The sequence below is a fragment of the Schistocerca cancellata genome, chromosome 10 (genome assembly GCF_023864275.1).
Source record: "Schistocerca cancellata isolate TAMUIC-IGC-003103 chromosome 10, iqSchCanc2.1, whole genome shotgun sequence".
NCBI lineage: Eukaryota > Metazoa > Arthropoda > Insecta > Orthoptera > Acrididae > Schistocerca > Schistocerca cancellata.
The window spans coordinates 163,598,708-163,621,397 of record NC_064635.1 but is presented as its reverse complement, the minus strand read 5'-3'; the positions used below and the strand labels follow the sequence as shown (position 1 = coordinate 163,621,397).

Genomic DNA, 22,690 nt, shown 5'->3' with positions numbered 1-22,690 from the left:
CTAACATTTTGTTTGGTCTGATTTATTTGAGGTTAACAGTTCTCGGGGAGAGGGCACAAAATTGCAAGACAGGAATAGCTGGAGGAGAGAATTGCAAAGCTTTAGAGGTATACGTAAATACGATAAATGTACTAAGTTAGTGCATAAATTTGTAGCATTTTTCCATATGTTTAATAAAAACAAAAGATACACATAACAGAGAACTTCATCATCATTAATATATTCTCCTTCAAGATCTACAATAGTTCACCAACGACAGAGTAACTTTTTGATTCCATGACTGTAGAAATCATATGTTGTTGAAGCAAGGAAATCATCTAGTCATGTTCAGAACTCATTTTCATCAGACAGGAAGTTCACTGAAGGTTGTTTGATAGAGAACAGAAAACGTGAGTATCTGAGGGTGCAATATCAGGTGAATAAGGTGGGAGCGGAATGAATTCCCGACCCAACTTGTAAGGGCTCCGCAGGCCCTTACTACTAGGTTTGCACTCACACAGGTCGACAGGGCAACTATCGATTAGTGTGTCGGGTCGCGAGAGCGAGTGTTGAGTTAGTTGTGTATTGTAGGTTCCCGCGAGGCGGGCAGAGCTGAGCAGAAGCCAGCAATTAATAGAAATTACCGACAAAGGGAGTGGCCATCGCCGCGGTTTAACCCCTTTGTATTAGCCTAATACGGGAAGTGATAAAGTATTATTACTAAAGTGAGTCAGTGATATTTATGTGCCGATATTTGAGATTTCGCGACTACCGCGCCGGCATCATCTGGATTGCAGTGATTTGGATTAGCGTGTGACGATTATGAATAGCGAGGAAGCCTGTGCTGAGATTAGCCGTTATTAACAGTGTATTGACGAAGGCAGTGGCTGTCTCCTTATCTTTGTGGTTTTTGATAAGAATATAGGTTTTGTTTAGTGAAGCTGTGTTTGTTGTTCTTCTTGCCACCAAACAGTACATTATTACAGTATTTGCGAAGGACAAAATGGAATGTAACAACTCCGTACCGGTCCATTCCGATTGCCAGCCCCATTAGGTACACGGTCACATTAATTAATTATTATCTGGGCTGCTATCAGATCCCGATCGAGCGGGAACGCGTAAAATTAATAGGACGAGTTACACCCTTGGCTTACCGTGAAAGGACTAGTGCAATTTTCGGACGAACAGTAAAGAACAATAGGTAATTTTACCTTGCTTAACGCAAGAAAATATTTTTTCATTTTGGATTAAGAGAGAGCATAAACTTTGAAATCGCGACAAGGAACAGTGCATTGTTGAACAATACGAAGTAATAGGGTCTTACGATTGTGACTAAACTTTTTTCTTGCCATATTAAATAGGGCAATAGTGTTAATAAACTGTGTTATAATGCGCAAATGCATAAATCCGCGCGAAAAACTGTGAAAAGTGAACACTAAAGAGAGACACGTGTGAACATTACAACAGCAAAACGAGCTAAAAATTCGTCACGAAAGCTTTTAAAGAAGTGGTTAATAGTGACATTATGACTGAAATTGCTTTTTGAACGGTGAAAATCTGACAACTTTAGGTGGACCCATAAACTGTTTCGCAGACGACAATTTATTGTGGCGACGCAATTGTTGAGTGACGTCACGCAGACCCGTGTAGCAGCTGCGCCAGAGAGCTTCGTTCCGCGAGGTGATTTCACACGTCATCCCAACTACCTGTCCAAGGAGCAGCTTAGTCGCAGACGCACTACACCGAGCGCCGACCCGTCATCTAGCGGCCGGACTACAAACTACTCCCGCCTGCAGCGCCACGGAGCGGACGGCTGAGAACTACGACGGCTCGCCACAGCAAGCAGCGCAACAACACGCGGGTCCGGCGGCAGTACAGCGCCACGCCCACTTCAAACGTCAAAACATCGCGACTCGTGGTAACGTCGGTTGGTGAGTGAAGACGACTGGTTGGCATAACATTTAATTGCAGTGTGCAGTCTTCGCAGTAAATAAACAATTTTTAACACATTACATTAGGAAAAGTGCTCAATTATAGTAATTTCTGAAAAGTTTGCGAGATATACTCCAAAATATACCGTACCTACTTACACATACTGCGTTGATTAGATGGTAATTATACAGATATGCTCACTGTTTTTGGGAATTTTACATTTATAGATTCAATGAATGAGGTGATTTGGCTTAGTTGAAATGTTTTAAGTAAACTGTCTATGTGAGAATTGATATTTGATATTATTAAGTTTTGAGGGTTGTTATGTTCGGTACTCATGCATATTGTATCAAATTGAGATTAACTGAGAATACTGTAGGTACTGTTTTATTAGTTTCGTGGTAATTAGGAGTGTTTTGGGTTGCTAGAGGTTATTTTATATTACTTGCCTGTGCATTAAACATAAACCAAACATGTCTACTGAAGATAAGCAGGTTTGTGAGGCCTTAGTTGAAAGGAAAGGGATAGGACAGGAAGACAGAGATGATTCAGGAATCAGTGGGTGTGGGTTGTCATTAGATAGCCCCTTAGCACATTCAACTAGTTATCCCGAGACACCGGGACGAACGACGAGAGATAAGCCAGTTTCAGAGGGTGCAGATATACGGTCGATGTTGGCAGCCTTGCTAAAAGAAAACAACGCATCACTAGAGAAAGGTTTACAAGAAAACCACGCATAATTAGAGAAGGGTTTGCAAGAAACTAACGCATCATTAGAGAAAAGTCTCAGAGAATCATTAGAGAAGGGTTTACAAGAAACTAATGCATCATTAGAGAAGGGTAAACAAGAAACAAGAGAATCCCTAAGGGATTTACAAGAAGCTAACGCATCATTAGAGAAAAGGTTACAAGAAAACCACGCATCATTAAAGGAAGATTTACAAGAAACCAAAGAGAGCATGGAGTCATTTAAGGAAACGATAGCACAGGAGATCAAAGCATCGCAAATGAAGATAGAATATAATCTGAAGAAGGAGATGCAGGAGTTACAAGAACGACTGAAAATGGACATCGACGAGAAAGAGAAGAAGCTACAGAAGAGCATAGACCAAGTCCAGGGAGACGTGGAGAAGGCGGAAGGAAAGTTAACAAAAAAGATAGAAGACGATATTGAAGAAACGAAAGGCGAATTGGGAGAAAGAATCAATGAAGTGTAAACAAATTGCAATCATCGAATCGCCGAGGTGGCTCAGATGCAGAAACAATGCAATGATGCGGTTAAGGAGATAGGAGACAGGCAAAACCAACTAGCTGTCAATCTGAGAAATGCTATAGCTGTGCAACGAGAAGAGGATAACAAGAGGGTTGAACTGGAGGTCAGGCAGTTACAACAGGGAGTGCAGCAATTGGAGAGCAAGACAGAAGAAATTGATAAACGAATTAGCAACGCCACCTTAGCCATTGGGGGAGGTAAGGTCGTTACATTGATGAGCAGTGATAATCGGTGCGTCCAAAATAATACAGGGCAGAAATTTAGACCGAAAGGAGGGTTGCACCCAATTATATTTATGAAATGGCTAAAAGGAGTTTTCCCAGCACATTTTAAAGACTCAGACAAGATTCAATTTGCAACAGATAGAATGGAAGGTGAAGCTTTCACTTGGGGAGTCAGGAAGAAGGAAGGGACTACTAGTTATGATCAGTTTGAAGAGGAATTCTTGAAGAAATACTGGTCCAAAAAGCCATCGATGTGCAGCAATTGAGGACCTACTCCATCGCAAGTCACTTGGTACATGGAGAGGAACGTTGAGAGAGTTTGCCGAACATTTGTGGGAATTGAACGAGACCCTGGAACAACCCCTGAGTGATGACGTAATGATATCTGCGATAAAAAGAAGATTTAATCATAAAATGCAAGAAACTGTATCTGGGAGCCTAATTAAAAATAGGGAGGCTTTGATGGAGATACTGGAACAGTTGGAATCTGTTCGATCATAGGGACAGAATCAAGCTAATGATCAAAACCGAGGGGGAGGTAATGACCCAAGGAATCATTTTGGTAATTCGTCTAATTATAGAGGAAGAGGTGGTGGTCATAGGTACAGGAACCATGGTGGTGAACGGCAATGGAGAAATGATTGGAGAAGGAGTGAAGGACCAAGAGGTCATGAGAGAGGATGGGATAGGCGAATGGATAACACAGTGCACATAGAAGAGGCGGAGAGACCGGAAAACTGAGTGGCGCTCCAGATGAGGTCCGGTCAGGAGTGAGAACTACAAGGACCAGAGTAAACCTATTAAGACACCACAATGGTGGAGACCTGAGAGAAGATCTACTGGAGGAAGGCAGTAGGATTCCCAAAGAACCCATGCTCCCCATGATAGGGATTAAACTATGTGGACTGAATATCGAGGCATTAGTCGATACAGGAAGTGAAGCATGTGCAATATCCAAGAGGTTATATGAACAGGTACTAAAAACAAATAATAGCTTACCTAGTTTCCCGGTGAGTGGAGTGAGAATTGTGAATGCGTTGGGTGCAAGGAGTAAACCTATTAAAGAACAAGTGTTGATTACCTTCGAGATAGAGGGAGAAGAATACGAAGCAACATTTTTGGTGGTGGCTGGACTGAACACATCAGTTGTTTTAGGGATAGATTGGTTGAATGAAGTTGATGCAGTAGTGAGTTTCGATGAAGGTACTATCAAGGTCAAAGGAAGAAAAGGAGAAGAGAAGAGGTTAAAGTTTGCTGAGGGGAGTGTAATCGAAGAAGAGGAGGAATTCAGAAGAAAAATTTATGTCATGAAGAGGAACCCACCATGGGATACGGGGAAGAGGAACTGGAAGAAGTGTTGATATACCTTGAAGGATTAGCACGAGAGGATAGACATAAAGAGGATAAGATCAGTAAAAAGTTGTAGGAGATGACACACCTAGATGAGGGAACTAAGATGAAATTAGCCACAGTATTACACAGGCGTTGTAAGGTATTTTCTCAACGGCCAGGTATCATGAAAGGGGTGGAGTGTAAGCTAAAGATAAAGAACCATAAACCGTTCAATATAAAACAATATTCCATTCCCCAGGCGAAACGAAGAGCCGTAGATGAGGAGATACAGAGGATGATGGACCTTGGTGTTATAGAAAGGGCCAACAGTCAATATAACAACCCCCTATTTCTTGTTGATAAGAAGGATGGAAAGGTGAGGATAGTTCTGGATGCACGAACAGTGAATAAAATCATCGAGCCGGAGCGGGATAAACCTGAGACTATAGAGGAACTGATTCAAAAATTCCGAGGAGCAAAGGTGCTTAGTAGTATCGACTTAACTGCTGGTTACTGGCAAATACCATTGGCCACAGAGTCCCGCCAGTATACAGCATTCACTTATGGAGGGAGGTGCTATCAATTTAGGGTGTTGCCATTTGGGCTTAATGTGTCAGTGTCGGAATTCATAAGAGCGATGGATAAGATACTAGGCAAGGAGTTGCTTAAAAAGGTCACCGTCTACGTGGATGACCTCTTGATAGCGAGCAAATCATGGGAAGAACATTTGGATAGATTGGATGCAATCTTGGCAGCTTTTGAAACCGCAGGGGTAACTGTAAACCTGGACAAGTCGGAATTTGGCAAATCAAAGATAAAATTCCTGGGCCATATAATATCAGAGGAGGGTATCTATCCTGATCCTAGTAAAATGGAGGCTATTAAAAATTTTCCGGCCCCCCATAGTAAGAAGCAGTTGCGAGCGTTCTTTGGGGTTTGTGAGTTTTATAGAAAATTTGTCAAAGGATCTGTACTTAATGCCCCGAATATGAGGGAATTGACCAAGGCGAGGATGCCGTGGCATTGGAATGCAGAGTGCCAAACCGAGTTTGAGAATATCAAGGAAGCACTATATAGTGCAGACATATTGTACCACCCGGATTTTTCCAAGGATTTTTATTTAGGAGCAGACAGCTCTGACTATGGACTAGGAATACATCTGTATCAGATGGAGAGGAGCGGAAATGGTGAGAGTGTAAGAACGATAGCGTTCGGTAGCAGAAGTTTAAATGCTTGGGAGAGGAAATATTCGATTACTGAAAGGGAGGCGTTGGAAATTGTGTGGGGATTTAAGCGTTTCCGGTATTATTTGGCCGGGAGGCATGTGAAAGTAGTGACTGACCATAAGGCCCTTACATTTCTGACCACAAGCAAGTTGAGACATAGCAGACTAACGCGATGGGCCCTGGCATTACAGGACTATGACTTCGAAATAATTTATGAACCAGGAGCAACACATATAATACCTGATGCCTTGTCAAGATTACCAGCTGACTCGAGAGGAATGTTGGTGGGCAGGTCAGAAGGAGAAGGAGTTAGAATTAATCTGATGAAGGGAGTACAGTATGAAGAATTCATAAGGAAGTTCCTAAAGAATGTGCGCAGGGAACAGAACGAGGATGAGAAATTAAAGGCAATTAAAAACAAATACAGGTGTGCAGGAGAGGAAAGAATTCGCACATTTTATTATATTCACAGTGGGATACTTTATAAAAGAAACAAGGAGAGTGAGGAGAACTGGAAACTGTGTGCCTGAGCATGTGGTAGAAAAGTTAATTTGGTATACGCACTATAGTAATGCGCATTATGGACCGAAGAAGTGTCTGGAAAAGTTGAAGGTAGATTGTGCATTCAACAACATGGGAAGGCGTATACGCAAGATACTAAGTACATGCGACACCTGTTAAAAATCTAAAACGACTACAGTACAGCACAAAGGATATATGCATCCAATTGTACCAACAGCAATTAAGGACATAGTTGCAGTGGATCTCTTTGGGCCACTTCCTGCCTCACGAGGGAATTATACACAAATCTTAGTAGTGGAAGAACTGGTTTCCAAGTACATAAAATTTTACCCACTGAAGAAAGCTACTAGTAGAGCCATCATTAACCATTTTGAGAAAGACTATTTTCAAAAGGTGTGTATTCCTAAGCGAATTTTGAGTGATAATGGGTCCCAGTTCAGGTCAAAGGAATGGACAGAGGTGCTAAGTGAGCACGGAATAGAGCAAATTGCCATTTCTAGGTATAGGCCAGCTTCTAACCCAGCGGAATGAACAATGAAGTAATTGAACCGTTTATGCCGAACCTACTGTCATAGGAAGCATGGTTCATGGAAAGAATATCTGGAAGAATTTGAGCGGGTTAGGAATCACCTCCCACATGATTCTACAGGGTTTGCCCCATGTGAAGTATTGCTCAATCAAGAACCCGATAGTATTTTTCGTGAGTTGGTAGTCTGCCTACCAGGAAGTTCATTGACCTGGGAAAGGAAATTGGAGCTGGTGGAATTAAGTATGAAGGAGAAGGCTAGGAAAAGACAGGAAAGACACGACAAGCTAGTGAAACCGATAACTTACCGAGTGGGAGACCTGGTATTAGTAAAGGTTCATGCTAGATCAAAGAAAATAAACTCTGAAATACATAAGTTTAACCACGTTCATAAGGGACCGTACAGGATTATAAAAATTGGTCATCCTAACACTGTGGAGTTGGAATATGCACGGACAAAGAGAGTGCATGGTAAGGAGCATGTGGAAAACATAAAAAGGTACTACTCCCACGAGAGCAGAAATGACCCAGATGAGGAAGAGGAACTCGATTAGGGCCAATGTCTGAACTGAGAGTGTTCAAGCTCCTTGATGTAGTGGGGAAGGACATGGTTAGAACATTTAGCTGTAAAATGGACATTTGAAAGAGGGAAAGGTTTATTTACATTGTGTTTTGTGATGTATTACAATTAGAATTGCATATTTCATGTCGAAGATTATCTAAGAATAAGTATAAGACCTGTAATAACTAATTTGTAGTATAGTAATTCATATGTCCTGTGTTTAAGTAATAATTTTTGAGTGTATATGTTGTGTGTTTCATTCAATATTGGACTAGAGAGGACTATTGCTGGTTGATATAAAAATTGTAATTTGGACAATGCCATGTTTATGAGATGTATAACCTTTTGTAAAAATTATTGTGGAGGCAGCCCACTACCGGAGTCGAGGGATTATTTGATGAATTGTAATTTCATTAATTATTAACACTGAGTGTTTGTTCAAATGTAGCAATGTTTCATTCCCTTGCCGATTCTTTTTCGCCTGCGGCTCTAAAGAAGTTTTCGAGGGCGGGGATGTAAGGGGTCCGCAGGCGGGCAGAGCTAAGCAGAAGCCAGCAGTTAATAGAAATTACCGACAAAGGGAGTGGCCATCGCCGCGGTTTAACCCCTTTGTATTAGCCTAATACGGGAAGTGATAAAGTATTATTACTAAAGTGAGTCAGTGATATTTATGTGCCGATATTTGAGATTTCGCGTTTGCACTCACACAGGTCGACAGGGCAACTATCGATTAGTGTGTCGGATCGCGAGAGCGAGTGTTGAGTCAGTTGTGTATTGTAGGTTCTCGCGAGGCGGGCAGAGCTGAGCAGAAGCCAGCAATTAATAGAAATTACCGACAAAGGGAGTGGCCATTGCCGCGGTTTAACCCCTTTGTATTAGCCTAATACGGGAAGTGATAAAGTATTATTACTAAAGTGAGTCAGTGATATTTATGTGCCGATATTTGAGATTTCGCGTCTACTGCGCCGGCATCATCTGGATTGCAGTGTTGGATTGCAGTGTTGGATTGCAGTGATTTGGATTAGCGTGTGACGATTATGAATAGCGAGGAAGCCTGTGCTGAGATTAGCCGTTATTAACAGTGTATTGACAAAGGCAGTGGCTGTCTCCTTATCTTTGTGGTTTTTGATAAGAATATAGGTTTTGTTTAGTGAAGCTGTGTTTGTTGTTCTTCTTGCCACCAAACAGTACATTATTACAGTATTTGCGAAGGACAAAATGGAATGTAACAACTCCGTACCGGTCCATTCCGATTGCCAGCCCCATTAGGTACACGGTCACATTAATTAATTATTATCTGGGCTGCTATCAGATCCCGATCGAGCGGGAACGCGTAAAATTAATAGGACGAGTTACAAACTCCTGTATGGTGTTTTTGTCAGTCTAGCAGAATGAGGGCAAGTGTTATCATGGAGTAACATCACTTCACACAGTTTTCTTCGTTGTCCTTGGATTGCTTATGCAAAATGTTTCAGTTGTTGACAATAAATGTGAGCAGTGGTGTTCACACCTCGGGAAGTAATTCATAGTACACCACACTATCGCTGTTCCATCAGATGCATAACAGTATGCTTTGTGAATACACACAGGTCTTTGTTCAGGGAGTTGTTGCTTTGTTTGGGCTCAACGATTCTTTTCTTTTCCTAATGTTACCATAAAGACATCATTTCTTATCATCAGTAATGATACTGGATAGTAATGGTTGGTGTTGGTCACAGGCCAATTGGGGACAAGCAAACAGAGATGCACTTACAGCTACCCTCTGATTTTTGTGATTTTGGCGTAGAGAGTGTAGTACCCATGTGTCCAATTTTGGAATCTTCCACATTCCGTGCAAGTGTTGCAGAATGGTGGAATTGTTATCACAGTTCATCGTAGCTGCCAGTTCTTGGGTACGCTGACATGGATAATTTTGGATTAACATCTTTAAACAATCTTCATCAAACAATGAAGGTCTTCTTGAGCTTGGAGAGTCACTAATGTCAAAACAATCCTCCTCAAAGCAAGAAAATAATTTTTTTGCCATGCTCTGTCCATTGGCATTATTCCCATGCACATCACAAACGTTTCTGGTTGCTTCCGTTACTGTCAATTCCTGTATTGATCTCAAAAAGAGAATATGTCGGAAATGTTTTGATTTCTTCACTTGACACGCCCATTTTCTAGCATCCACATCTCCACTCAGTATCTCCAAATGACAAAATGACTGTATGTAAACTGAAAAAACAACAGTGAACTACAAATAAAAAATGACAATTGAGAAATAATCCCATAGCAACCAGAATATCAACATGCAAAAGAAAAATGCTTCAAACTTATGCACCAACCTAATAGATGCTGGCTTTAGGTAAATTTAAAAAAAGTGAATCGTCAGTATGGATATTAAGAGATCAAGTCACAAGAAGTCAGCACTGAGAGAAAGCAGAAAATTGAAAAATGTGTACAAGAGCTATGCAAGGGAAATGAACCTGAAGTCAATATCATGGAATGGGAAGAGGATGTTGATGAAGAATAGAAAGAAGATATGATAGCCTACTGCAAGCAGAATTTGAAAGAGAACTGAAAGACCCAAGTCGAAACAAGGTACTATGAGAAATGCACATTCCCTCAGAGTTATTAAGATCCTTGGGAGGCTTCCTATGACAAAACTATTCAATTTTTCTGCAAGATATATTCTCGAGAGATGTAGGAACACGCGAGGCAGTGCTGACCCTACAAATCATCTTAGAAGATAGACTGAAGAAATGGAAACCTATGGTTGTAGCATTTATAGGTTTAGGAAAAAGATTTTGACAATGTGACTGGAATGCACTTTTTGAAACGCAGGGGAAATAACTTGTACAGAAGTCAGATTGCAGTTATAAGAATTAAAGAACTTGGAAAGGAAGTGGTAGTTGAGGAAAGGAAGTGAGATAGTATTGGAGCATATCTCCAATGTTATTCCATCTGTATATTGAGCAAGCAGTTTGGAAACCAAGGAAATGTTTGGAAATAGAATTAAAGTTCAGGGAGGCTTGGCTATGACATTGTAATTCTACAAAGATGGAAAATGACTGGAATATCTGGTTAGCAGAATAGATAGTGTATCGAAAAGAGCTTATGATATTAATATTGACAACAATAAAATGAGGGCAATGGAATGTAGTCAAATTAAACCAGGTGATGCTGAGGGGAATTAGATTTAGAAATACAACATTAAAAGTAGTTGATCCATTTATTTGTTTGGGCAGTAAAATAACTGATAACAGCTGAAACAGAGTGGATACAAAATTAGGCCTGGCAGTAACAAGAAAAGCCTTTCTGAGAAAGATACTTTTTATGAGAGTATTTGTCTGGAATGTAGTTATGTATAGAAGTGATGCTTGGACAATAACAGTTCAGGGGAGGAAAGAATAGAAGCATTTAAAATACAGTGCTATAGAAGAATGTCGAAGATTAGATGGATACATCAAATATCTAATGAGAAGATACTGAATCAAGTTTGCGAGAAAAGTATTAAAACTTGTGAGCTGGAAAGTTTTATAGCTTCCTTTGGTTGTTTAGCAAACTTACACATAAAACTTGAACAAACTCAGAGATGGTATTTCAAAACTTTTGATAACAGAAATTAAAAAAAAAAAGGAAAGTAGAGTCCCAGACTGCAATTATGGCATGTAAGGAAGCCATATTGTCCAAAAATTATTTGTTTAAAGCTGCCAGTCCCACCAACTCGTCCCCACCCGTACCCTATTCTTTCCCAATCTGTGTGTCTCATTTCTAACGGTTAATTAAACACATAAATTAAATACTTATTGATATTTGTTTTATTGGTTTAGAACATAAAATATCACTAAAATGCAAATACTGGCAATGAAAGGTTGCATTCTATTATTAGTAAATATTTTAAATGTGAACTTTTTAGGTTAGGCTTTACCATGACTGTTATTGTCATTAAATGAAACAAGTTTACTATTACCTGTTTATTTATCTCCACGACACGTTTAAACCTTTGAAATGCGTTGTGGAAATAAATAAACAGTGACTGGTAACAGTAAACCTGTTGATTCATTTAATTAATAAATATTTTTAACATGTTCCCATCAAACAGATGCTTACTGACACTCAGTCCAAGGAGAAATTCTGGAAGAGACTTTAGATCTATTTGATATCAAAACTGGTGTGCATTTAGGAGACAGCCTATCACCTATGTTCTTTAACCAGGTTCGAGAGAAAGTTGTAACAGAGTGCCACACACAGCAAGCCATGACGTGGCCGTGTCGAGATTGAATGTTTAGCATTTACTGATGACTCGGCTGTACTCTCCACAAACACTGATACAGCGTGCACCCAGAGTGAAATTCTGAAGAAATGAACAGAAAAAGACAGTTGCAGATCTCCTTTGAAAAGTCAGGATTTATGACATTAGTGCCACCGTCCTTGGCACTGAATTTGGCCATATTACCCGATTTCAAAACTTAAGCACCTCAATGAAATCATTGCAGTGGACATCAGAGAAAAAGAGGAAAGTAAGGCTCACATTGTTAAATTGGAAATGGCATACAGGGCTATCAGCCTATCACTAAATTGTATGATAATAGAAATATTAGCAGAAATGTCAAAATCTGTCACCACAGTACAGTTATTTTAGGTCATTGGTACTACAAGGCGATAAATTTGTAAGTGATCAACTGTCGTAAAAAGCCTTTCGCACAATTTTCGCAACACACAAGTGATGCAAAATTGTCTGCATCCTATACAGGCTGTGATGTCATACATAACCAACAACAAGAAAAATCAGCAGAAGACATAACTGACATCGATATCTGGCCATCCACTGGCCCCCTCCCCTCCAAATGCCACACCAGCCACTACAGTAGTGAACAATGGGCAAATAGTTCTAGGTTAATTTAGTTTAAGACAATTTATTTTTAAGTAACATTTCTCTTGGTGTATGTATGTATGTATGTATGTATACATGCATGCATAAATGCATGGTGATGAACAGAACATGTTCAAAATGCATTGTATTATGTTAGATTAAACATAAAATAAATTAAAAGTGTCTGGTAGCAGAAATTACAAATAAATAATTACCACACTGGAGTTCAGAGAATGCCAATTCATCAGAAAAGTAGTAGAACCATGATGGTGGGTGGAAGATGTGGAACAATGTGGAGGTGTAACATCTCAGTGAACCTGTGAATGATGTCATAACGAAACAACTCCTGAACTTGTGTGGCCATGTAGAACACTTGCAGCCAATTGGATTGACAAAAGGGATACTGATGTATTACGAGAGTCTCCATCCCCACCATTCAAATACCAGATACCTTGACAAAGTCAGAGGACACCTAACGTAATCTGGTAATATCGGCATTATATACTGGAGGATACATACGGAAGTAATATTAAGAAATGGATGAGTGAGGTTCCACTCAAGTCACAGGAAATGAGAAGAAATTCTCCAAAGAACCAAGACAGCAGATAACCAAGCGCATATAAATTAATGTAAAATACGGTAATGCATTCCATGCAGAAAAAGTACTAAAAGTTTTATATTATTCATTCCATTTATTCAATGAAAATTATACATACAGTATTATATACTTTATTATTCATGATACACAACTAATTCTTTTTTATCAGGAAGCTGTCTATAGTCATTTATTTCTGCCAGTGCTTCAACACTTGGTGAAAATATGACACAACATTGTCGCCAAATAAATTCGTAACACATGTAGCAACTGCTTTATTGGGTTGGCAATTTTCAGTCTTCCAGTTCCCAAGCTTTCAGGATTTCTCTTATTGTGTCAGAAGATTACTGCTTTGCTGTTACCTCCTCCTCCTCCTCCTCCTCCTTCTCCTCCTCCTCTGTGAAACACCGTGAAATTCCATAAATCTCAAAGTCAAGGACTAGTCCTGAAGGGGCGGCCAACACAAAATTTTTAAGCCCTTCAGGATTTGGCGTTCCCCTGACAAATTGTTTTATTGCACATGCTCCAGTAAAGGGATCATTTGTTCATCCACTGCCACTTCAGGAGTTCGAAGTAAACAGAGGCATGCTCTCTTTACACGTTCTAAAAGTGGCCTTATTTTCCACAATTTATCTTTCCTTCTAGTTTCCTCTGTTACAGCATTATCACCTGTCATCTTCAAATTACTTCTAATGGTGAAGTATCGGTTTCAAGTCATTATTTCAGTAATGCTAATAACTCTTGTTGTTTTACCCCAGTACATCCTAACTCTAGGGTATCTCAAACAAGACACTAGTATTGTTGCTCCGATAAATACCTGCAATTCCTTGGCAGACAGTTTTAAAGACCTTCCAGTCTGCTGTAACTATCTCATATTGGTAAGTTCAGACATATCCTTAAAAAGGCCAAGTCAAAGTATTGCTGAAAGTAGTCCATGATCTGCTTCTCATTATGTTCTGCAACCCCTGTGGGCGAGAAGGTAGCCTGGAGTCTCTCAAACCTGAAATTTGGAAACAAAGCATGAAGGAAAGATCGAAAATATCAGGAATAATAGAAAATTATTTACAAGAAGGTATTACTCTTAACTTTCGCATTTCTCCCAAAACATCCTGCGATTCTGTGAAGAACTCGCGTCATCATTGGAATTCTCGTCATAATCAGAATTATCAGTGCTGCTGCTACTCTGTTCACTTGTGGAAGGAACATTGTGTTGCTGTACAGCATCGTCTGCCAGATCAAAATCACCATCCTCCTCCTCACTAATCTCAAGATATGACACGTCGCCATTCGAAAGAAGTTCTAAAATTTCTTCTGAACTGAGCTTTGATCTGTATCCTTTAAGAAAATGATTGTTTTAACATCGTGCCTACTTTCCTTACAGAAAATAATTATAGTAGTGGATCAGATAATGTCCTTGAGCAACAGTCAAAACACGATATGTATTGGAAATTAACAAAGGTAATCACCACTATTGCCTACGAAATAGTGCTCAGAGCTGTGGCTGCACATCCCAGTGTCCACTACAGTGGACATTACTATTTTGCAACGATAATTTATGGAAATACACAGTACTATCAAACCTTATTGCACAGAAAGGTCGTATAAGCACCACTTATAGATGCTGTCTAGTATAGGTCCTTTTTTCATAAAATATGTTTCGAAAAATACACAATAATAACGGAGAACTCACCTGCCATTGTAACAGGTCGTAAACAAAGCTGCTACTTGGTGCCAGGTGATCGTAGTGACTGTTTTTCCCGCCAGATGGCTGCAGCATACAGTCCATTCAAATGTGCCACAAGTATTACAATTAAAAATGCAGAATCTTTGACAGCAGGACAGGAAACTCAATGTCCATTATAATGGACATCAGGTCTCGGGAGTATAGGTACTGGTTCAAATGCCTCAGAGTAACATTTGACAATGCACTCCAGCCAAAGCTTCTTCCAAGCAGAAGTGAGAGTTCTCTTGGTAACCCCTTTCCACACCTTTTCAATCATCTTGATGCAAGCAACAATGTTGAAGTGATATTTCCAAAACTCTCTGAGAGTGAGTTCAGTAGCTTCAGTCAATTCAAAACAATGCTCGAAGAGTGCTTTAGTGCAGAGCTTCTTAAAGTTAGCAATAATCTGCTGGTCCATAGGCTGGTGTGTCGGAGCGGTGTTTGGAAGGCAGAAACTGGATCTTGATGCACAGAAATTCTTCAAGAAGGCGGTCTTGTAGACCTGGAGAATGGGCAGGAGTTAACCATAACAAGCAAGACATGGAGTGGCAGATTCATCTCAAGTGAATATTTTTCACTGAAGGACCAAACATTTCATTGATCCAATCACAAAAAAGATCACGTGTCACCCAAGCCTTGTTGTTGAACCTTCACATAACATTTAACCTGTTCTTCTGAACTTCACACTTCTTGAAGACCTATGAAGTTTCCGAATGGTAAACAAACAGTGGTTTGATTTTCAAATCGCTGCTTGCATTGGCACAGAATAGCAGTGTGAGACACTATTTCATTGGCTTGTGACCAGGCAGTGCATTCTCCTTTACTGTTACAAAGGTACATTTCCACATCTTGGTTAGACACTGAACTCGCATTCGGGAGGACGACGGTTCAATCCCGCGTCCGGCCATCCTGATTTAGGTTTTCCGTGATTTCCCTAAATCGCTCCAGGCAAATGCCGGGATGGTTCCTTTCAAAAGGGCACGGCCGACTTCCTTCCCCGTCCTTCCGTCATCCGATGAGACCGATGACCTCGCTGTCTGGTCTCCTTCCCCAAACCAACCAACCAACCATCCACATCTTTTTCTAGAGTAGACCCATCTCATCACAATTAAAAACCTGATGTGATGGATAACCCTGAGAATCTACGAGCGTCATGAATTGCTGCTGAAGTTCTCTGCTGTCTTTGAGTCAGAGATAGATGCTTTGCCGTTCCTCACAATGCTGTGGATGCCAGTTCTTCTCTTAAAATTCTCAAACCACCCACGGCTTCCCTTAAACACTTCTTTGACCAGTAATAATCCTGGTGTCGTCTTAATGAGGTCAGCGAAAACCATTCACACCTTCTGACAAATGATGTCTCGTTAATATTGTCGCCTTGCAATTGCTTTTCATTTACCCGTACAAGGAGCAACCTTTTGACATCATCCAGAATATGAAACCATTGTTTCGATACTCTTGTTACTCCCTTTGAAGCATCTATCTCCTTAATCTCTTCCTTGTTCTTGAGGATAGTGCAAACAGTTGATGCAGACCGATTTTATGTGCGTGCTAAATCAGCAATGCTCACACCACGTTCGCATTTTCGTGATTTTATGTTTGAAATCTATGGTCATTTGCTTTCTCTTATGGTTGTCTCCTTGCGGCTTTACCTTTAGGGACATTTCTATGACAATTATTAAAATGTGCACACAAAAAAGCACTTTGTGAACACAAGTTCACAAAAAATGCGTGATCCCAAGCTGCGCTAAGAAAGTAACAGAAAGAGTGTTTTACCCAGACTGCAGTACGTACTAAAGACATTGTTCGTATGCCACTGCCAACAATCAAAGGTGTTCATATTGTTGAATGTTTCCCCCTGCCACACGCAAACGGCTGGTGACATCACACTAAATCCTCCTCAGTTGTTAATGCAAAACATCACTTGATAAACGAGTAAATTTTTTACAGTCTGTTTTGCTTGTTGTGCAAATCGCACTTTCTGGGAAGTGCTTGTTAAGCAAGGTTCCACTGTGTTAAACCAGCAGGTCCTTTTGTGGCAGAATAAGAGGCTGTCACTAAAATTTTTCCCAAAGATACACAGTTGTATATCTATGAGTGACAAGAAAATTTATGCACCCTGGTGTTATTAAATGGGAATGAGAGGGCTTATTTTCTGTATGAGAGAGGTCAGGGTGGCGATTCTTCTGGAAAACCTGAAATTTGCAGATAATTAGATTTTACCTGGCAGATTCGGGGAAGTCTCAGGGAATTTCAGGAATTTCATAAAATCTCATGGAATTCTGCATTTTTTACCTAGTATTGAAATTTAATTTAATGACAGGTTGCTACTTACCAGAAAGAAGACACACACACACACACACACACACACACACACACACACACACACACACACACACACACACTGTTCATACACACAAGCAAGCACACCTCATGCACACAAGACTACTGACTCCAGCATCTCCTACCTGGAGTTTCCATTGTTTAATTTTAATGAGTATTATAAGTCAAAAATTTGAAAATGCTTAATATTTCAAAGTGTGTTAAAATATTATTCCATATAAATTATCGATGTTAAAAAAAAAATGCTGTTAAGCTACTACTTATTGCTAGTATATGTCAACTGAGAGAAAAGGAAAGCCGTTATTGCTGTATACCCTTTCCCCTCCCCCACTCCCCGTTAATGCGTGAGGAGCTTTTAATGACACCATCTTCCTCCCCATACGCGGAATTCTCAGGGAATTCTTTTTTTCTAGTTTGAAAAGCCATCCTGGAGATGGGATATGGGCAGTGTTCATCGTTGTTTGTAGTGTAGGCCACTTTAAGACTGTGGCATGTTATTCTGTGATTCTCATTCGACAGTTGTCGGCAACAGTGTTTGTCAATATTATTTTATTGTGATTTTTTTTCTAGGTTGATGATTCTATGGCGTGCAATTTTAATGATGCAATAGAGCATCTGTTGCATCTGCAGAAGAAGAGTGTCAAACCAACTCCGTGGAATATAATCTTGGAGATAGGGCCAGACATCCGTATCCCATTGTCTGGGTACCGCAAAGTAAGTTCTGCCTATCTCTGCGGCCTTGCCATAGTGTGTTTATTCCCTTAATACAATTATGAGGGTAAGTCAATTATTATCCACAAAATAGTTATAAAATTTTATTGTAATCAAATAGGAAACTTACAAGAACATCATTTTTTAATATAGTCTCCTTGCGTCTCAACGCACTTGGTCCATCGCTGTACAAGCTTCCCGATGCCCTCATAAAAGAAGGTTCTCGGTTGAGCTGCGAGCCAGGAATCCACCGCTTCGTCCAAGGCAAATTGACGGCCCCTTAAGGCCTGTTTGAATGGACCAAACAAGTGATAGTCAGAAGGGGCTAGATCAGGACTATATGGAGGATGATCCAGTACTTCAAATTTGAGTTTCTGGAGCTATTCAGCAGTGTGCGTACGGGCATTGTCGCGCAACAGCACACCACCTTTTGACAGCAATCCTCGGCCTTTGATTCGAATTGCAGGCTTTAGCCTAGCAGTAAGCATTTTACTGTAATGTACACTGTTTATTGTTGTGCCTCTTTCCCTATAATGTTCCATTACTGGACATTGTGCGTCCCAAAAAACCGTAAGCATCAGTTCTCCTGCGGATGGTTGGGTCTTGAACTTTTTCTTGCATGGCGAATGTGGATGTTTCCATTCCATACTCTGCTGTTTACTCTCTGGCTCATAATGGTGGATCCATATTTCATCACCAGTAATGATACTGTCTAAGAAGTTGTCCTCTTCGTTACCACAGTGATCCAATTTTTTTTTTTTTTTTCTGTTTTTTTTTTTTTCTGGATGTCCAAGCGTGTTTGTTTATGCAACTGTGTGAGTTGTTTTGGGACCCATCTTGCACAAACCGTATGAAACCCAAGTCTGTTGTGGATGATTTCGTAGGCAGAACCGTGACTAATTTGCAGACAATGTGCCACTTCGTCAATAGTTAATGGTTTGTGCTACCGTTTCGGAATTTTTCAATCCATTCGTAGACACTTCGTTGTGGCAAAACACTGTTCCCGTACTGCACCGAAAGTCTTTGATGAATTTCGGCCCCTGATACACCTTCCAACCACAAAAAGTGGATCCCTGAACATTGCTCTTCTTTGGTGCAAATAGACAGCGGAGCAGCCATGATTAACAGCGCGGTAGTGATAACATAACTAACCTAGCAGCTTGAAAATTGCAAAGATATATCAACAAATAAACAAAGCATGCGTCATCAACCTAAACTGACAGTACTACCAAAATAAAAAAAGTAACTAAATTTCGGATAATAATTGACTTGCCCTCGTATTAACAGAGAAATTGTTGGGGGCTATATGGAGACAATAAGCATGGATTTAATGTTGTTACACAGTAAAACCTGCAGCTGCTTTGCGACTTCTATATGAGAACTAGTGCATATTCACAATATTCACTTAATATTGTCTATTTTGGTTCATGTTGAAGCTGTGAGTGAGGCACATTCAGAAAATATGTAAAGGAAAGTATCCAGTTCCCGTCACAGATTGTGGTTTGTATATTGTTGTTGAGGTCTTCAGTCCAAAAGACTGGTTTCGTGCAACTCTCCAAGCTACTGTATCCTGTGCAAGTCTCTTCATCTCCAAATAACTACTTCAACCTACATCTTTCAGAATCTGCTTGCTGTATTATATCTTGGTATCCCTGTACGATTTTTACCCTTCCCCCCTCCCCACTTCCCTCCAGTACTGGATTGGCAATCCCTTGACGTCTCAAAATATATCCTATCAACCAATTCCTTCTTTTAGTCAAGTTGTACCACCAATTTCTTGTCTCTCCAATTCTATTCAGTACTTCATCATTATTAAATGAAATCATTTTGCTTTTGGCTGTTTAAATAACATTATATGTGAATGGGAAAGCAATTCATAATTCTGTTCATAAGCATTTTATAACAAAAGTTTCATATTGAATATTTACACCCATTTTTCTTTTTATAACATTATTTACAAATTATTATTGTCTTCTGTCATGATTTTACTTCTTCATTAATTTCCAAATTTCCATTAACTAAAATTGCCTACAGTGTAACTATCAACACTGCACTGTCAAAAAGAGTTTGTAGTCCCCCCCCATCTGCTTCTCATCGAACGTGTATAGCCGAGCTAGATTTGCACATGGACAAGGATGATCCAACAAGAGCAGTACTTGGGAAATGGGAACACTGCACACTGATCTTTTGATGATGGCCATTTGAAAGCATTATCAGGATCATGAGGTGTCCTAAAGGACACTTACTATCTGTCCCACCAACCACTGATTGTCGTACACACAAGAAATGAAGTGGCTCGCTATGAAGTCTTGTAATGTATACTTTGGTCTCTGCATTTCACACACAGTAACAGGCTGCATTTTGTGGAGAACCGTTCTTGCAATGTATGTGCCACTCCGGGATGCAACCCAGTAGTGACTTGATTGAATTCCTACCACAGGCTTAACAGCAGGCCACTCTTTGCATCAACAGCTTCGTGCTGGAGATTAAATCTTGTTGAAAGATGTTTACAGAGACGGCCTACCCCATCACATGCACTTTTTCCATGCCCTGTTGCTGAAAATATCCTGCACTATGGATGTGGTGCTAATACCATTATTTGAGGACCAATATATTTCTGCAGTACCTCTGACAGATATCAAACAACTGTGAAGTGTTTTTCACTTTTCTTATATACCATCTACTTATGTCTTTTTTCATAGCCCACACATCTCTCTCTTTCACTACTATATTTCCTCACTGATACTGTATCTAACAAAAAGTTGAAACCAAACATAAAACACAATGCAGAATGGTTTATGTGCAAGTTCTCACTTGTTTGTTATAAACAGAAGAGCACAGGAAGTAGTGTTGCCAGTATGCGTATTTTACACTAGAAATTCAGTGTTGTGAAAAATTCAGAATGTTGAAAAATTTTTAATACTTTACACAGATAAATATTGCCCACTGTGTTAGCACTGTCTACTAACACATTAACCAAACAGTATTTTGTGTAATTCTCAAAAGTTTTCAGATGGAGGTTTTCAAGTAAATAATTCGTAAAAACTTATAAAAATGTAGTTCTTATATTTTTAGTAATAAATATTTACATAATACAGATAGCTGGAGTGGAGAAGATACTCTTTATAATTACATCAGTAGTATCTGGTAATATGACAGAAAAAATAGTGTTCTGTGACTTTCAAAATTGATTAAAAAAAAAAATTCATCCACGGTGTATAAGACCTAGGACAACTAGAAAATCTGGGAAAAACCCAAGAATTTTTTCATCCGGGAGAAAACCGGGTAAAACCTGGAAATTTTTTGGAATTCTGGGAATTTTTCATTGTTTTAGCTTTCAGTTAAATTTTTGTAGTTTTGACTGGTAAGAATTGATTCTCTAGCAAAGAATTTTACTCTATCCTGCTACTGGAGAATGATACTGTAGCAATAAAATATAAACAAGAGGAAAAAATAAATAAAACTTCAGTGGCAAAGGAAATGCGCCATTTACAACAACAAAACACCGTGCACGCACAAGCGTCAGCTAACAGCAGAAATATGTCAAAGGCCGTAGGGCAAAGACTATGTAATACTTCGTACAAATAAACTGCTCGCTATGAGTAGAGGTCCTATAGGTGCCTTAAGCCTAGTTTACACGACGACATTGGGTTGCACCACTCGTTGCGTGGATGAGTTTGCACGCATGTGGTTTCACATATGACTGTAGACACGGCGACACCAGTATACAGTTCAGTTTTGTCGTTTTGTGGGTACCTGAGTCGTGTCTGAAATGAAAGTTTTGCAGCTGCATGTTGCACTAGTTGTGATGGAATTAAAGCTTGTTGCGTGGAATCACTGCATAAGAAAAAAATAAGAAACGTGTTTTGATTCGTGACTGGATGAAAAAAAGACGTCAGCTCGGTTGCTCAGCATCCTTGCTGAAATAATTTATAACAGAAGATCCAAGAAGTTCTTTTAATTGTCTTAGAATGTCACCAGAACTGTTCCCATTTCTTCTAAATAGAGTTAATTATGCGATAAGGAATAAAGGTACTGTAATGCATGAAGCACTGTCACCAGAACTGAAATTACATATCATATTGCGTGCATTACAATCTAGAACACTCGGCATGCTATAAGGTATGGTTTTAGTTGGTGATGATGCTTTTTCATTAACACCAATAATTATTAACATTAGCAACAATAATTATTTGAAGCAGGCTGCATTAAGAAGAGAATGGTTTGCAAACTTCTCTCCTGAAGATAGCTCTGTACACTGGCAATGTTTCAAAATTCTAATATATGTGAGTGGGGAGCTGTGCAGCGATGTTTTAAATAGATGACTATTGAATAAAGTATGCAGCTTCTGGAATTTGTATAGCCTTCCCTCCTGTCAACAATATTCCTTAACAAAGAGTTGGCCAACTCGAACAATGGGATTTTAGTCTTGTAGACGGGAGCATTGCCACAGCTAGAATTACACTTCCCTGTATTTTTCTTAATTCAGTTGTATATGTGCTCTTAACTCAATAAATTTTACCCTGCAGCTCAGATATTGTCAAACTATCTGTGTTATGACTGCACATGATGGTCTCAGTGGCAGCAATATGTTGCTTATTTTTGCCGGCCGTTGTGGTTAAGCGGTTCTAGGCGCTTCAGTCTGGAACCACGCTGTTGCTACGATCGCAGGTTCAAATCCTGCCCTGGACATGGATGTGTGTGCTGTCCTTAGGTTAGTTAGGTTTAAGTAGTTCTAAGTCTAGGGGACAGATGACCTTAGATGTTAAGTCCCATAGTGCTTAGAGCCATTTGAACCATTTGTTGCTTATTATTCTAATCAGCATTACTGAAATCCCACAAACACGTATGCAAAGCATAGATATCCAAAAAGCGAACATTATTCTC

At 39.7% G+C, this 22,690-nt stretch overlaps 1 protein-coding gene across 1 annotated transcript in view; it reads left to right on the top strand.

Annotated features, from left to right (window-relative positions):
- The window catches only part of LOC126106656 (X-ray repair cross-complementing protein 5-like), a 180,745-nt gene that overhangs the window by 82,433 nt on the left and 75,622 nt on the right, over positions 1–22,690 (top strand). The window contains exon 6 of the mRNA XM_049913018.1: positions 17,663–17,806. Coding sequence (XP_049768975.1) covers positions 17,663–17,806 — 144 coding nt within the window. The remainder of the gene's footprint in view (positions 1–17,662; positions 17,807–22,690) is intronic.